This window comes from Haplochromis burtoni, unplaced genomic scaffold (assembly GCF_018398535.1).
Source record: "Haplochromis burtoni strain Fernald_Lab_line unplaced genomic scaffold, NCSU_Asbu1 Contig_85, whole genome shotgun sequence".
Taxonomy (NCBI): Eukaryota; Metazoa; Chordata; class Actinopteri; order Cichliformes; family Cichlidae; genus Haplochromis; species Haplochromis burtoni.
Window position 1 is genome coordinate 140713 of NW_024582446.1, and position 16267 is coordinate 156979.

Below are 16267 nucleotides of genomic sequence, written 5' to 3' on the forward strand. Positions count from 1 at the left end.
CATTCCAAGTCCTCAACTTTCCCACATGTATTTACACATTTGCCAGCTGCAATTATGACGAGAAAGGAGGATATATATATATATATATATAATAATGAGTTTAAGACTGTTTAAGTCTCTTTATTTTCATGTGTAAGCAAATGGACTTTGCACAATTTCACAACTATGAAAAAATAAGGCAGCTGATATAGAGAGCACTGCAAGCTTTCTTCACATTTTTGGCTTACAATTACACTGGCTACAAACTGAAGCAACAATTCATCAAGCATACAGGCTAAACCAAAGTGGTCTTGCAGACACTCCCCCCACCTCCATTACCCTTCAGTGTTTTGGCAAAGACTGATATATGGCTAAACAGAAAAAAAAAAGTATTTAAGTGTTCTCATTGGGGGTGGGGGACAGATTCAGTAAATACAAACTGGACTAAAATACACCCCTATTAGCTGAAAAAAGCCTGGAAGCCTCGTCTGTGCTATTTTGATAGGGCAGTGTAAGCCAAGAAAATTGCATGGCTTAGGCAACAAAGAAAAAAGCCAAATCTTATTAAGCCAGACAGCAAACTATCACTTTTAAGAGTCAGGCATTTGAAAAAAATCAATAAAGGTTAACTTCTGGGTTAAGCTGAACACATGCTTACTTCACCGTTTTGCATAAGAGAACTTAAAGCAATCTAAAGTCAAGACATATAGCCACCCCCCCCATCTCTCCCAGACGTTACTGGTGCCACCATTAATTAAGGCCGGCCCTACAGTACAGGTGTAATCGACATAAATCAGGGGCTTGTCTGAGTTGGACTTCCCAGTGGAAGATAGGCAGCTGAGGAAGGTCTTTGTCGCTGAGACGGAGAGAAGTTCTGAAGTTCTGATGTCAGAGTGGTGGACGAAGAAGATGATGTGACAGATGCTGCTTGTGGTGCCTGATACCTGCAAACCATTGCAAAAACCACTGACTATATTTTAATCTTTAATATCACAGAATGATGCACAAGATTTAATAGGTGAGATATGAAAAAACAAAACAAAATATGTGAATTGTATTTAAAGCAGAATGGTGCAATGTATGGTAAAGTGCATGGACATGTTTTCAGGAAATCCAATTTATTAAAGAGGAAAACTGAAGACAAAATTACAAAATTATTCTTCTAAAATTTTGCTGCAAAATTCAGTTAGAGCCATAAATAAAGAAATTATCTACTTGCTGTTCTCTTACCAGGACTTAGATTTCCTGACCCTTGGTGATGCAGTCCTTTCTCTAAAGAAAACATTTGCCAGGGGATCGTGTATTAGCCTCGGTGTAAAGGCTCTCTCCAGGTGAGTACCATCAAGATTTAACATGAACATGGTTGGGGGAGACATGTCTAACTCCAAAAGCATGATGTTCTCAGCCTGTAAGGACATACAACAATAAAAATGTAGTTAAAAAACACATTTACTTGCACAAAAAAACCCAGCCTCTACTCTAAGCCAGTTTCCATGGAGAAGCACATTAGATTTAATCTGAACAGTCACAAGAGACCAAGATATCCCAGCTCAGTCTAATGTTGGGTTACCTTGACACTGATGCAATCCTTATAAAAATATTCGTTTTGCTGGATATAAGGATATCAATATGATCCCTATGGTGGTTATTACTCCTTGGTTGTGCTGCACAGCCTGAAATCAGTGTTAGACTCTTCCATGGTGCTGACTGGTCTTCCCTGCCGTGAGTGTATTTGAACTGAGAACCTGGTGTTAAAGACCACTGCTGTAAAATACCTGTCTATATTTAAACAAGATGGCTATCAGGTAATCAGATATTTCTAACAGTCTGTTAGTACACTTAATCAGACAGCTATAATATTTACCAGACAACTGCATTAAAAAGACTCCATAAAACACCAACGCCACAGACATAGATCCAATCCAGTGACATGAATTAGTTGAAGTGATGCCTAGATGCAGAGTTAAAAGTTTGGACCCAGCCAAATTCTTTGCGATTCAAAAATGGTCTGCAACTGTTGCACACCAAAAACCTTCCATCATTTTATGCAAATAGTTTTCTCCCTTTCCAGTAAAGGCTTCTGTTGTAAAGCTTCTGCTCTTTAATGTCTTATTAACAGTATCTTAACACTGATAAAACATGAAACATTAAACAGCCATAGAGTGATGAGTGATTCTTCTGAAATGTAAACTGTATGCTTTCTTACAATAATGGCTCACTGGCTAAAGATGCGAAAGTTAAATCTGTGAATAGTTTCCATGGCTACAATGGTCTCCGCATCCTTCAGCAAAGGTTGGTGGTTGTGAACATGAAAATGGAAATTAGATCACAACTTCCCTGTTTCGCTGCTGTTTCTGCCAACTGGCCTTGTGAATTTCCAAACACTGACCTGGTATCGAGATGGGGCCCCGGTAGCTGTGGCAACAGCCATCTGTGCATATTGGCTGACTGGCCTCTTGTAACCCAAAGCTGAGAGAGGCCTTCTCCTGACCTGAGTGGGTGTACTGGAAAAAAAAAAAAAAAAACATAGGAAAGGATGAATTTCTGCAGTTAAATACACTTAGGGTGGATGTCACCTGAGATGTAAACCTTTTTGAGACCCATGTTCCCCATAGATAGCCAGCTAATTAGCTTGTAATATTTCTCAACATGGCAAATGTCCCAGGTTAGGAAATAAAAATACACCAGATTCATGAGAATTCATAATATATCATTATCTGTAATCATTAAGACCAGAGCCATTGTCATGTGAAGGATTTTTTTTTTTACTTTAGTGACTCCCAGTGGTAGCTAAAATTATTGTGGCTGAAAAATACCAGATATGCTGTTAGATGTTATAATTTAGACACAAATTCTATCAATATAGTCAGTATATGAAGTGCTAAAATATCTATTGCAGATCAAAAGAACTCTAATAGCTACAGTAGAAAAAGCACATGTATATCCCTTATTTAAAACCTTACACATTCCAGGTACACAGCGGCTGGTGTTTTTCTGTTTCAGTGATGGATTTCTTGCGTGCTCACAATTTCTTTATGAGAATGTTCTTTCTTTAATGTACCATTTACAGATACAGATATTTAATTTACTGACCTCTCTGATGGAATAACTGGTCGGAGTCTCCACTGGTCCTCCTCGCTGTCAAAGTACAGCCTATTTATAATTTTGTTCTTTTCCTCGGGAGGTATAAAATTCTCAATCAAGAGATATCTGTAATACAGAAGACAAGCGGGTGCAAATTGAAATCAGCCAAAATAATACAAATTAAATTCCTGTATAAAATGGTGTAAAATGGAAACAAAAACTTGGGCATATGTGTGTTTCATTAGGATAGTCTTAGAGTACCTTTAGATAATTGTTGTTTTGAATGAAGGTGAGACATCTGTTTAACTTGATATATATTAATGATATTATAGTGATACAGTATAACAGGAAGACACCTCAATGATGGCGTAAAATTTAAAAGCTTAGATTGTATATCTCCAGGTGAGGTCTAAAACAAGTTGCACCAATGAACAACAAAAAATATTATCTTGGTTACAAGCATGCATGAATAATTTGCATTCCTGATGACTAAGAAAGAACAAAGCTAAAGACCCCAAATCATGAAAAAGTTTATTCGTTTATCAAATAAAACTTGCCAAATAAAAATGCATTATAGCCAAAATTGGGTGGATTTCTTTCTTCTTTCTTTCTAAAAAGAAAAATTCCATCATGTATGTTTTATGTACTACTTACTTGTACTTGAGCTCTCGGGTGAGCTCATTCTGCGTCTGTTCAAGTTCCTGTCTTGTTGTGATGTGTTCGTCAATGATTTCTTTCATCTCTCTCTTCAGTACCTGTAGTTTGGTACACAACTGTACAGAAAGGACAGAACAGAGGTCTGCATCACGAAACCTGGAGTAGCAAAATGTTTGCATGAAAACAGTGATGGTTTATGCAAATGTAAAATACCCCCGCACAAGAAAAGTCATTAAAACCTCAAATTTAAGCGCACAATAACAATGGCTAATCTGTACTAAGTATTTTACTGACATTGTCTGTGTAAAAAGGATTGTTTATAGTAAATAAGACTAATAGTTAATTGATTTTCCAATAATGCCATTGGGACGCATTAGTGGGTGAGTCATCTTACTCTTTTCAGCTTCTTTGTCTTAAGTTCGATCTCCTGCTGCAGGGAGGAGTATGTTTCTTTCATTTCCACGGTCTCCTCATCCTGCAGCATCATCTGCTGTTGGATCTCTCGCTCTTGTCTTATCTGCAAATTAAGCATTCCAAGCTGAATAAAAGCAACAAAAAAGTTTCTTTATTATTGATTTGATTTTAGACGCAATTAATAACCTGTTCTGCAATTTCTTGTCTCTTCTGCTCAAGCATTTTTTGTTGTTCATTGGTGTGATCGATTATAGTCTTTCCCCCAACTAACAGTTTGCTCTCCATGGCCTGTGAACAAAGATGCAATTAATTATTTATGCAGATTTCTTTTGTTCCACCAGTGTCTCGTTAATCTGAAATTTTACTGATTAATTCACTGGTTTCACACTTACAATACCTTATATTTCTCTATGATCTTCTCCACAGAATCTTGATCCCACTGCATGTCCTCCACGCTTCTTCTGTTTTCATTCAGGTGCTTTAGCTTTTCACTGCTTCCCTGGCAAGCCAGGACTATTGGGATGTCACCTGCATCTTTCAAGTTCCCATCTGGTTCCTCTTCAACAGTCTTCCACACATCAGCATCCCTCTCTCTAAGGACGTCCTCCTCCATGCCAGCCAAACTTTTACTCAATCTTTTGCTATTCCTCCTCCTTCTTCTCTCTTTTGCAAGCATCCCCCGCTCCTCTAGCTGAGCTTTCAAGCGTGCGATCTCCTCCTGAAACTCCCTCAGCAGGGCATCTTTGGGGTCCTCATTAATCCGTGGTTTGTTCTTTATTTTCTTGGCTCTGCTGGCGTATCTCAGCGTGGCCTGGGATTCATCAAAATTCTTGTGCGAAGGCCCCACTGTTGCTATCATGACAGTCTTTGCATTGCCACCCAGGGAGTCCTGGAGCAAGCGGGTCAGTTTGGAGTCTCTATACGGGACATGGGTGCTCTTCCCATCCACCAGAGCTGAAATGACATTCCCCAGCGCAGAAAGGGACAGGTTGATTTTGGCAGCTTCCTTCAGACGCTTCCCCTTGGCGCCTGTCTTGCTCTGGCGCTCGCTGCCAGCCAGGTCAACCATATTCAGCTTCCCAACTCGGATGTGGTCCTCACCGTCTGGCCCTACTTCGCTGCACTCCACAGTGATGACAAAAATTGCATGAGACCTAGAGCTGCGTTCATTCATGTTGGTGAATCCCACAGACCTGGACTGGTTGCCTATGTTCATCACATGTTCAATCTCTGTTGCATTCTTGGTCACCACTGAGGACAGGTCTTTAACATACACGCCAAAGTCTGGGCTTTCTTTAAGTTCCAGTTTCCTGTTGTTATCTTTGCACAGCAGGTCTCGGATTTCCTCCTGGTAGATCTCGAGATAGGATGACCTCACCAGGTATTTCTGATTCTGGGTTCTGGATATTTGTGTGAAAATGTGCTGAAATGAATTAGGTATGACACCTCTCCTCTCTGGGTCGTTTGAAACCCCTTGCATGGTGTGGGTTTTACCTGTCCCAGTTTGTCCGTAAGCAAATATAGTCCCGTTGAAGCCTTGGAGGACGGACTCCACCAAAGGTCTCACCGCATCGTCATAAATGTCGCTTTGCTTTGAATTCCATCCGTAAACAGAATCAAACGTGAATACTTTCATTGGCTCATCAGGTGGTGCCTTCGGGTTCCTGATGGTGATCTGCCCCAGTTTGTCATCCATCTCTAAAATGTTTTCAGACCCCGCTATCTCTTCTCTCCTGGTGAACGGCCGGCAGCGGACCACTACCCTGACCGCCTCACAATGTTTGGTTTTGGACATTTTATCTTAAAAAAAAAGCTAACGTCACCTCACCACGTTAAAAAAGCAATTATCTCGCGCTGAGTCCACATAATTTCTCTTCTCCGTACAGGTGCAGCAACTCCCATTTTATTTAGTGAAGAAAGGCAAACAAGTCAGACACGCCTCATGTGAGCCGCTTTCACCACCCACCGATGACCGCAGCGTCTCCTCCGCCCCGAGCATCTCTCAGAAAAGAGGCGATGTCACAAGCTTGTAGAGGAGGCTGATGAAGAGGGGAAAAACCCCCCCACAGAATATCCATCCATCCAGACCCAGCCCACACGTCCCCGGTACACACCCTGCTCTGCGGACAATGGAAATAAGACATGTGACTTGCGCAACGAATTAGATTTCAGCAAACCTTGTGGCCCACAGACGCGGCTCGTTTCCTATCTAAGCAGGACGTGAACGCACCTTGCAAAAGACAACGCAGGTTTATTTCATTCAAGCTTTTATTTCACATCACATTGTCCAGACCAAACCAGAAAATCTTCCACGTAGAAAAAAGAATGAAAAGGCATTCGCTGAAACATACTTGTAGACATTCATTATAGAGGAATTTCATTGTTACCATTTGGAGCCGTTTATTTTACATCTACAGTGTTTTTACATATGCAATGTGTAAATAATTAGCCCCTAACACACCTATGCATTTTTTTTTGTTAATGATAAAAAACAACTTCAATTTTAGATCATCCGTTGCCAGTTTATTAGATAGACCTAACAAAAACCAATGCAGTCTGATCTCCATGAGGATGGAAATGTTCCAATTTTTCTGACAGTTTTAAAGAGGTATTGATTGTGTTTTATGATCATTTGGGATGCTTTTGTGCACACACACACCGTGGGAAAGAATTCAACACACCTCAGATTGCATCCTGTCAAATAATCACAAAACTACACCACTTTAAAACACATTAAAAAAAACAGAACATTACAAATTTCATGAAGGCAGAATTTACTGTAGGACTATTACATTAAACAGCATTACTTAAGGTTAGGTCAAGGTTTACACTCAGTGCTTTTCCCCACCCTATACCGATATAAATGTTAGGCACATTCAAATGGCAGGCTGGAGTTTTTACTATGAGCTACTGGCACAGCATGGTGATTCGGTCACTTGTGAAATTTCTTGCTGGAATCTTTTGCATGGTCCAGTAGAAGCTGGCATGGTGCAAACTGATTCCCGTAGACGGCCTCGTATTGCCTCATCTTGTTCACCAGTTTGTCAGCACCAAAGCTGTCCACGAAACGGAAAGGTCCTGGAAGCAGCAAGATGTATGAGAAATATTAGTATTACATACATTAAACAGGAGTAACTGCAAGATGAGTATTCAGTTGTGAAATGTCTTTGCAATCAAATCTGACCTCCAAGGCAGGGGGGGAATCCAAGACCAAACACTGCTCCGATGTCTCCTTCCAAGGGGTTGTTCAAAATACCTTCTTGCAAACACATCACAGCTTCGTTGACAAATCGAGAGACAAGTCTGTACTGCACTTCAGAGTCTGATGAACTGTGAGAAACACGAGTGGTTAAACATCCCAACCTCAAGAAGCAAGTAGAGCACTGCATGAACTTTTAGATTTAGACCTGCAATGATAGCACTTTCTCCCCCCCCCTTTTTTTTTTCTTTAAATAAGAAAAGTCTGAACTGAATGTCCTTTTTACTACTACTACTACCTCTATAACTGTCAACTTACACAGAGGGGTTTGGTGTCAACTTATATTTCTCAAGAATGTCTCCAATATCCGGGTTCACATCTCTGACTTTAGTTCCTGGCTGGTAGACGTAGCAACCCTTTCCTGATTTGCGGCCTTGAGAATAATAAAGAAAACATTAACACAATTGATAATCAAGTAAAATTAAAACTTAAGCCCTTAAGTCACTCACCATATTTCAGTAAGAAGTGAAGTACATACCCTTGAATCCAAGGTCCACCATAGTCTTCAAAACCTCCACATTTCCACCACCAAAGCGGGAGCCAAAAGCTTTCCCAAGGTCCTCTGCCACATGGGCTGCAACGTCAATGCCAACTTCATCAGCCAGTGTGGCCAAACCCACGGGGAACCCAAAACCTGTGGTGAGTGCATCCAGTTTCTTGGGGTCAACACCTTCCTGTAAATGCGGAAAGATAAATTAACATATTCTCTATTAAATATTGATGCTGTTACATCATTTACAGCAGTCAGCACTGAACTCCGAGCTGGAATTTGTTACTGGAACAACACTAACCTGAAGTAATCGCACTGCCTCAGCCAACATGGGAGCCAGGCATCTTGTTGTGTAGAATCCGGGTCCATCCTGCAAAAACATGTTACATTTTAAGTTAAACCATTGTTAGTTTTAGTTTAAACTAAGAGGGGAAAGAACACACATGGCGCCAAATCTCACCCCAACAACTATGATGACTTTTCCTTGCTTCAGGCCAACTGCCACAGCGGAGGCAGTGGTGTCCTTTGATGTCTTATCAGTGGTTATAATCTCAAGGAGCTGCATCTTGTCCACTGGAGAGAAGTAGTGCATTCCAATCACCTAAGAATGGAGAAATAAAACAAATCAAAACTTTCTGATTTCAGGTTAGGTCAACATCAGCACCATTTTTATGGATTTTTGTATACAGCATTATTTGAAAGGTGGATCTTAGGAAGTTAAACTCAAGTACAGACCTTTTCTGGTCTTTTGCTGGCAGCTGCGATGTCCTTTATGGGCAGAGCAGATGTGTTGCTGGCAAATATGCAGTGAGGGGGGATCACCTGAGGACAAAAGCAAGATCACAGCTCAAAGTTACAGTTAGTGCTACAAATGCTTACAAACCAAGTATAAATCACATGGTTTAAAAAAAAAAATTATACTCACAGCTTCCACCTCCTTTATAACTTTATGCTTGATGTTTATGTCTTCAAACACAGCTTCAATAACCATGTCGGCCTTTTCAAAACCCTTGTATTCCAACTGGCCAGTCAGGTTAGACAGTATAGAGTCTCTCTCAAACGATGTAATGCTCTTCTTTTTAGTCTTATCATTGAGCCTTGTTTTAAAAGAAAGAAGTCATACGAGTCAGCAAAAAAAGCTATAACATTACCAGAGGTGACCTGACCGTTATTTTATCATGGCTGTGTCACTCCATCCACTGTATTTCCCATCAGGAGGCGGGTTCGGTGCTGGGTGATATAGAAATGAGCTCACCCTTTGTAAACCTGCTGTTCGCCTCTTGCCAGTCCTTCCACTGTGGTGTCTTTCAGGATTGTATGCACACCTCTGTCCACGCTCACTTGAGCAATACCTGCTCCCATAAGACCTGCTCCCAAGATGGCAAGAGTGCTAGTGGTAAAGAAAGACAACCTAGATGTTAACTTACTGTCATGAGGGTCAATGTGTCATATTATTTAAAAAAAAAAAAAAAAAAAAAAAAAAAAATCAGCAGCAAGAATTCACACAGGACTAAAACTCATTAAAAAAATATCAAGGGCAGGACATTAGCAACTTTAATTATTAAAAGAGGAAGACTTGCTTGGGAATGTTCATGTGGGTTGTACTTTTTTGAAAGCTTTTGGCTTGTTTATAGTTCTGTTTTGACTTCTGGCAAATTACCAGTTGTGTTAAAATTCTTTATGTTTAAACAAAGCAAAATAAAATAAAGTTGTTTTGTTTTTAAATTGCTGGATGCAAATATGCTAACTCCCTTCCCATCTGCATTACACTTACTTCACTTCTCTTTCAGGGGTTCCAAAGCGATTCTTCTTGCATGCAACCTGACCATGGTACAGACCAATCAGGGCTGCCGATTCTGAAGTTTTAGCCAACTGACCAAAATTCTGTGATGAACATGGATATTGATGCCATTTATAAACACATTTTATTAATGTAAATATTTAGGGTGCCAATAATTTAGGAAAACAACCTCACCTGAGACTCCGCTAAGTATCCAGCAACAGGTCCTTGTTCAACTCCAGTTTTCACACACTAAGAGGAGGAAAAAATATATAACAAAAATGTTATATTATTTTCTTAAAAAATCTCATCATAGAAGCCAAAGGTGCAGATTGCATGAGAAAGGTTTACCCAAAAGCGATGCCATGACTTTGACTTCTCTGTACTATTCATATCTTTCACTGTATTTCCTAAAACATATTCATTAGAAGGCGCTTTTACTTACTTCGATGATTTTCAGGGGTGCTGGATAAAGTCCTTTGCTTTGCTTCATAACTTTGCCTTGGACCGTTTTGTAAATCTGATTCCGGACAAAGGGGAAGCTCATAACATAGTCTTGAATCTCTATGGAGACAAGAACAGAAATTTTATTTAAGATAAAAAAAGCAAGAGTGACTACAGAATCAAATGATAAACAAATCCAATACAACTTACTCTGCATTGTACCCTTTTCTTTGCGAAGAGAAATCTTTTTGTTGGCAATCCCTTTGGCACACTCAATGGCAACTTCCTCAAGGTATTCTATTGTTCTTTCCTCTGGACTCTTCAGTCCTGGTCCTTTAATACAAACAGAAATAATCTCATCCTCAGACTGAACAACGTACACTCAAATACTTACCAAACAGCACAGATTACAGCAAATTATAATACTTCAAATTACCCACATGTTCACCATTTTTTAATTTTACTTGGGTAGCATTAGAGTTTTACCTAGAGGATCTACAAGTTGGTCAACAAGCCTCATCTTCTTGGCTTTATCTGCTCGAATATTTCGTCCTGTCAGCATCATGTCAAAAGCAGAGGGGAGGCCAACCTACAGGTAAAGAAAGCAGATCAATAATGCACTGAATAATCATCACTATTTAATGTGTGGAGAAAGAAAAATACACTAATACATTTTTTAAATTTTTAATTTTTATAGAGGTTATAATGTGGTCCACACTAGAAAACAGCACATGGAGTGATAATCAGTCTGCAAAGTCTCCAACAGCTTAAACCAATTACGAGCATTACCTGACTGCTCTGTATTAGAGCTTTGCCAATATAGAACATCGTTGCTGCTATTTCACAAGTATCTCCCTGAATGCCACTTTTTTAAGTGAATAAAGTTCAACAAAATCAAAGACAATTTGGGGAATAAATTCCAGTACTAACCATTTTGGGGAGTCTTTGCGTACCACCAGCTCCAGGTAGAAGACCCAGCATCACCTCTGGAGTCCCGAGAACTGTTTTTTTGCTCTTTGTTGCAACTCTGTACTGGCAGGCAATAGCAAACTGAAATGCAACACAAAGAGCAGGTTAGAGAACACATTATCATCATCGATCCCTGTTAAACACAGCAAGCTGCTAAAAATAACACTTATTTACCTCTAAGCCTCCTCCTAAGCAAGAACCATTGATGGCAGCGACAATGGGCTTTGGAGATTTTTCAATCTGCTCAAACATTTTCTGTCCTTCCTGAGAAAGTTTGGTAACCTCTTCTGGGGTTTTGCAGCCCTGGATCATACTGAATCAGATGTAGAATATTTTAAATAAAATGACAAGCCACTTGGACTCATTATTCAGAGCCGTCACTCATTTTAGGGTCACGGTTTGTGTCTGCACTACCACCCTTAAGGAGTTTGTGCTTACTTGATATCAGCTCCTGCAATGAAACATCCCGGCTTTGATGAGATAAGAACAGCACTGTTAATGGCATTGTTTTCCCACACTTCATTCATGACCTCTGTCATCTCTTTTTGCATTTGAATAGACAGTGTGTTGACCTAGAGGGAAACATAATTATAGTTACATTTAACCTGCACGATGCAAGACTGTAAAATAAACTAACTGTCTGTTACTGAGCTCACACCTTTGAGTTTGGGTCATTAATCCGTACAACAGCGACGTCTCCCTTGACTTCATAGTTCACATGTGTTCGGGCTGCAAATACAGAAAGAAAAGAGTGTAATTAGGTTCAGCGAGTGTCTGACATATTTTTATACAGATGATTGACAGTATGATTGTTCTGAAATTACCTAGCATGGCAGGAGATACTGAGAAGGAGCGATAAGATGGGCCTGTAAAAACCAAGGGAAAAGACAGTGCATTATTAGTTTATGTGCCAAGTTAGTTTACTATTGGGTCACAAATCTCTGTATGACTTCTGCTGATCCATGTCCCATCTGCCTGAAAAATTTATGATCTAAAGTTAGGATAAATACACTAATTGCTGTTCAATTTTAGCTTTATATAGGAAATCCATTTAAGATGCACTTTTTTGAAAAATGGTCCAATCCTTTTCCAACATTTTTTCCCCACAAAGTTAATTCTCAGGTAGTATTTGTGCATGAATATAAATATTACCATAAAGTTCAATCAGAGCCAGGGGTCTTGGCCTTGGAATACTACTTACACGAAAGAAGCTACTAATCCCCCTTTTATTACTGTTAATTACTCGGATATACATTTACTTTTTTATGTAGAAAAATATTTACATTATACTTTCTGAGCCCTTGAAATCTCTTGGTATATGTTAAACTTAACCTGAATTAACACAATCCTCCAGGGTAGCAGATGTCAAAATGGTTGGTATAGGATGTATTGAAAAGGATATGAAATATGCATGTATTTCACAAAATCATTTTCTTAGTTATAATTAGAGTAAAATCTGGAAAAATCACAAATTTTGTTTTTCTGGAATAGCTACAGATATTTCTTTTTTATTGTACAACTTGTCATATCAGCTCAATCCTGCACCAAAGTTAAGTAAGTTGATTATTCATTTCACGTTCAAAAGTATTATAGGAGTTTTGTTTTGCATAATCGTGAAATACAAGTATATATTATTTAGAAACAGTCACGTTGTCTTTTTTATATAAAGGTTTATATTAGTGTGAGCTCAAATGTAACACTTTCTAAGACTGCTTAAATTTATTTTTTCATATTTGAACTAAAAATGCAGATATATCTGTCCCATGTTACAGCTTCTGTTTCAATGTTATAGTAAGAAAGAATTTCAGGGTTTTACCTTTAATAGGTTTTGAGATATTAATGTTCAATGGCGTCAGATTTCAATGTGCGGAAAAAAAAGCCTGAAACTGGATGGGCAGGCCTTCTATAACAAAAATCTCTCTTTCTACATATACACATACGTGCGTGAAGCTAAACTTTCACAACAAGCATTATGTATGTTCAAATCTTGGGGCATAAAAGACAAATAAGAAATGATCTAACAGAAAAAAATGTCATGATCCGAGATGGAATAACCCTGTTGTCAGGGGCGGAGCGTGAGGGTGGCTTACTGGGCTTAAGCCCGGGTTGTTTTGTCAGAAGCCCGGGGTCTTTTGGAGAACAATTTTTTCATAGTTAGATGCCTGGCTGACAACTGTATAAAACAAAAAGTACACACAATATTCGAAGCACATAGTGCACACTGAGGGAATTTACGACTGTGCGTGAATCCCCCTGATATTGGTATGATCCGAGCTCAGGCACTAAGCGACTGAGCGAGAGGGCGGGGCAGCTGCTGCCTGTGTGCGCTGTTGGAGAAACAGAGCCAGCCATACTAAGGAGAGCTTAAGTTTGACCAGGTACCAAAGCAAATCATTCGTACCGTACAAATAATGTAAATATGACGGTGAATCACGAAAGATTGATATCAAACTGATCACTTGACCAATATTACGTTTCTTGCTCTTCAAGTGAATCAACAAATGGCGAAATGAAAAGCGAACAAATGCTATTTTTTAGAGTCTTAGCTTACGTGTGTTTATTTCATATTTTCAGTTCTTACCCTCCCCGACTAAATCGGTTTCAGTTATGTACTGAAATATAAGAATGGACATTAGAGGTTCTTTCAAAGAAAAAACTCAGGTAAATGTTATTTTATATATTATGCTTGTATGTTGTTCAGTATATTTCTATGCAAAACAAGAGGAATTTCAATACACAGCAGTATATCACAGTTTAAACCAGATATTTACATACACTTTATGGAAAACACAAGAACATTTTTTTACTGTACAACATCAATTTAGAGTAAACTTGTTTTGTTTTGGATAAATATTGAAATATCTTTTGAATTAGTTAAATGTCAGAATAAAGAGAGACAGAGCTGTCTATTTTTTATCACTTTCATCAAATTTAGGAGTACATATACACTAAGTTTATTGTTAATTAATAAGAAAACTCCAGACGATTCCATTCTGAGCTGAAGAAGCTTCTGATAGGTTAGTAGAGTCCATGTGAGTAAATTGGTGGCACAGCTGTGGATGCATATAAGGCAAAACACAGAGCCTGTTTCTTTGACATGGGAAAATCAAGAGATGTCAACCAAAACACCAGGAAAAGAACTGTGGAGCTCCATAAGTGTGGCTCAATTTTGAATACAATTTGGTGCCATTTGCAATTAAGAAATACAGACAGTTTATCTCTTTACTCTTAAAGTTAACAAATATGTTTTTTATATTTATCAATCTAAAAAAATAAACATTTAGTCTGATTTGATGTTACAATTAAAAAAGTGTTTTTATCTGAAGAGTTTGTAAATATCTGGTTTCAACTGTATATTTGATGATTGTCAGCACAAAGAGGGAGAGAGAGGAACAGAGAGGGAGATGGAGAATGAGGACAGAACAGAGATGAACAAGAGCAGGTGAGACACACATGTTAGTCAAATGGTTGTTTACCAAAAGTATCACCGTATCATAGGTCCTCATGTATCTCGTACCTAGTGTTTCTTTTTAGGTTTGTTATTTTTCAAATTCTATATTAAGTTATGCAGGCTTGTTTGCACAACAAGGCTAAATAATTATATAAACTTTTCTCAATCTAAATAGTGGACTTTGGTAGAATTAAAAAATAAGTGTAGTGCAGGTCTATGATGATTTTTAGTGCTACTATCATCTAGTTCTGATTCTGGTTCTGTCTTGGTTAAGTCCTCAGTAGTCCTGATTTTGAACTGTTGTAGTCCTGTTTTAATTCCGATCAGTTCTGGTCTGGTTGAATTGGGGTTTAGTCCTCGTGTCTTGATACAGCCCGACTTTGTTCTGCCTTGCTGCTTAATTAAAAAACTAGTTTATGGTGTCCTGCATATGTGATATATTTTTCCTATATGAAGTCATTCTTTTTTGAACAAAACTCAAAACAGAGCCTATTAATCTTTCAGTCTTTCAGTCATTTCTAAAATAATAATCCCACATGCATACTACCCTTTAGGGCTAAGCCCCGGGTGTTTCAAATGTCTGGCTCCGCCTCTGCCTGTTGTAACCAGTTTTTAAAACATTTTGAAATATTTTAAACAATATCTTTTGCGTACAGATTTAAGAGTCGATGTCATATTTAAAAGGAACTTAAACCGAATGTCCTCGTGCATTAAATACCTCTGATGTATATGAGACGTTCACACAACATTTCCGTGACCTCAGTGCACAGCGACCTTTCACCTACATTCTCCCCTCACCAGTAGGACAGAAACCGCGGTTATCACAATAGAGAATACTGTACACAAGCCTTTAAATCTAAGTCTGAACTGTCTTAATCAATACAATGTAAGGCTTAAAAGTGAAGCAAATCGATTTACAGCTTTGATCCACTCCCACTTTAACTTATGGGATTCCGTAGCAGTAGGCTAGCTAGCGCTTAAAAGTGTTCTCGCTGCACAGATAAAGGTTTAGGAGTGTCGCGCACTTTGAAATTCTTGTTAAACTTTAATTGAGATATACATTTACTGACTCAAAATTAGCGTTATTTAACCTGCACTACCACACGTTTATGCAGGGCATTCATTGGCGATAAGAGCTAGTCGCAAGCTAATTATACATTTAATACATTTAGGACACTTAAATACATTTGGACTCTCGCTGCCATTCTCTCTTCCGACTTTGCTTAAAATGTCTGCATGAAACAAGTGTATAGTCTACCTGTAAAAACGTTATATCTCCTTAATGTGAATCTGGAGAGAACACCAACAGCTCGTACACCGGCCATCTTGGGAGCGTAGGTCAGTCTGCGGTGGCGTGAAGTGAAGCTAGCTAACTAGGAGGTGCTTTAGAAGAGAAGAGCAAGATTTGTACTACTTCCTGAAAGCGGTCAATCGGACAAGGTACTTATTGGCTGTCTTTCAACAAACCCGCACAGCATTGGTCAAATCTCAGGAACTCGCACCTAATTGGACGCCCAAAGACTACAAAACGCCTCTTAACTAAACTGTTAAAACTGAACCAAACGTAAGTACTGCCGGCTGGGTTTCATCCACGCTGTCCTTATACATTTTTTAAAATAAAAATTTCAAGCAATTACTACTATTGTTATTACTATTTTGTGTATAGTGAAAATGTTCAATTTTAAAGTTAACAATCACACCGTATTCATGATGCAATCGCAGCATGCTACCACAAGGTAG

At 38.8% G+C, this 16267-nt stretch overlaps 2 protein-coding genes across 2 annotated transcripts; both read right to left on the reverse strand.

Moving 5' to 3' along the window:
- Positions 1 to 104: 104 nt before the first annotated feature.
- On the reverse strand, positions 105 to 6283 carry kif3cb (kinesin family member 3Cb). The gene is made up of 8 exons (XM_005925979.3): positions 4532 to 6283; positions 4321 to 4422; positions 4115 to 4237; positions 3718 to 3836; positions 3073 to 3189; positions 2369 to 2483; positions 1210 to 1385; positions 105 to 923 (listed from the first exon to the last, which is right to left on the reverse strand). Exons 1-8 carry the CDS (start codon positions 5927 to 5929, stop codon positions 773 to 775), a joined length of 2301 nt encoding a protein of 766 aa, XP_005926041.1. The 5' UTR covers positions 5930 to 6283; the 3' UTR covers positions 105 to 772.
- A 105-nt stretch (positions 6284 to 6388) lies between these two features.
- Positions 6389 to 15928, reverse strand: hadhab (hydroxyacyl-CoA dehydrogenase trifunctional multienzyme complex subunit alpha b). Its single transcript, XM_005925980.3, has 20 exons — positions 15786 to 15928; positions 11901 to 11942; positions 11735 to 11805; positions 11515 to 11648; positions 11251 to 11389; positions 11038 to 11157; positions 10594 to 10696; positions 10318 to 10440; positions 10109 to 10227; positions 9859 to 9915; positions 9658 to 9767; positions 9139 to 9273; positions 8809 to 8980; positions 8619 to 8705; positions 8344 to 8484; positions 8185 to 8253; positions 7872 to 8067; positions 7652 to 7766; positions 7319 to 7464; positions 6389 to 7212 (listed from the first exon to the last, which is right to left on the reverse strand). The coding sequence occupies exons 1-20, from the start codon at positions 15850 to 15852 to the stop codon at positions 7067 to 7069; spliced, it is 2292 nt and encodes a 763-aa protein (XP_005926042.1). The 5' UTR covers positions 15853 to 15928; the 3' UTR covers positions 6389 to 7066.
- Between the last annotated feature and the right edge of the window lie 339 nt (positions 15929 to 16267).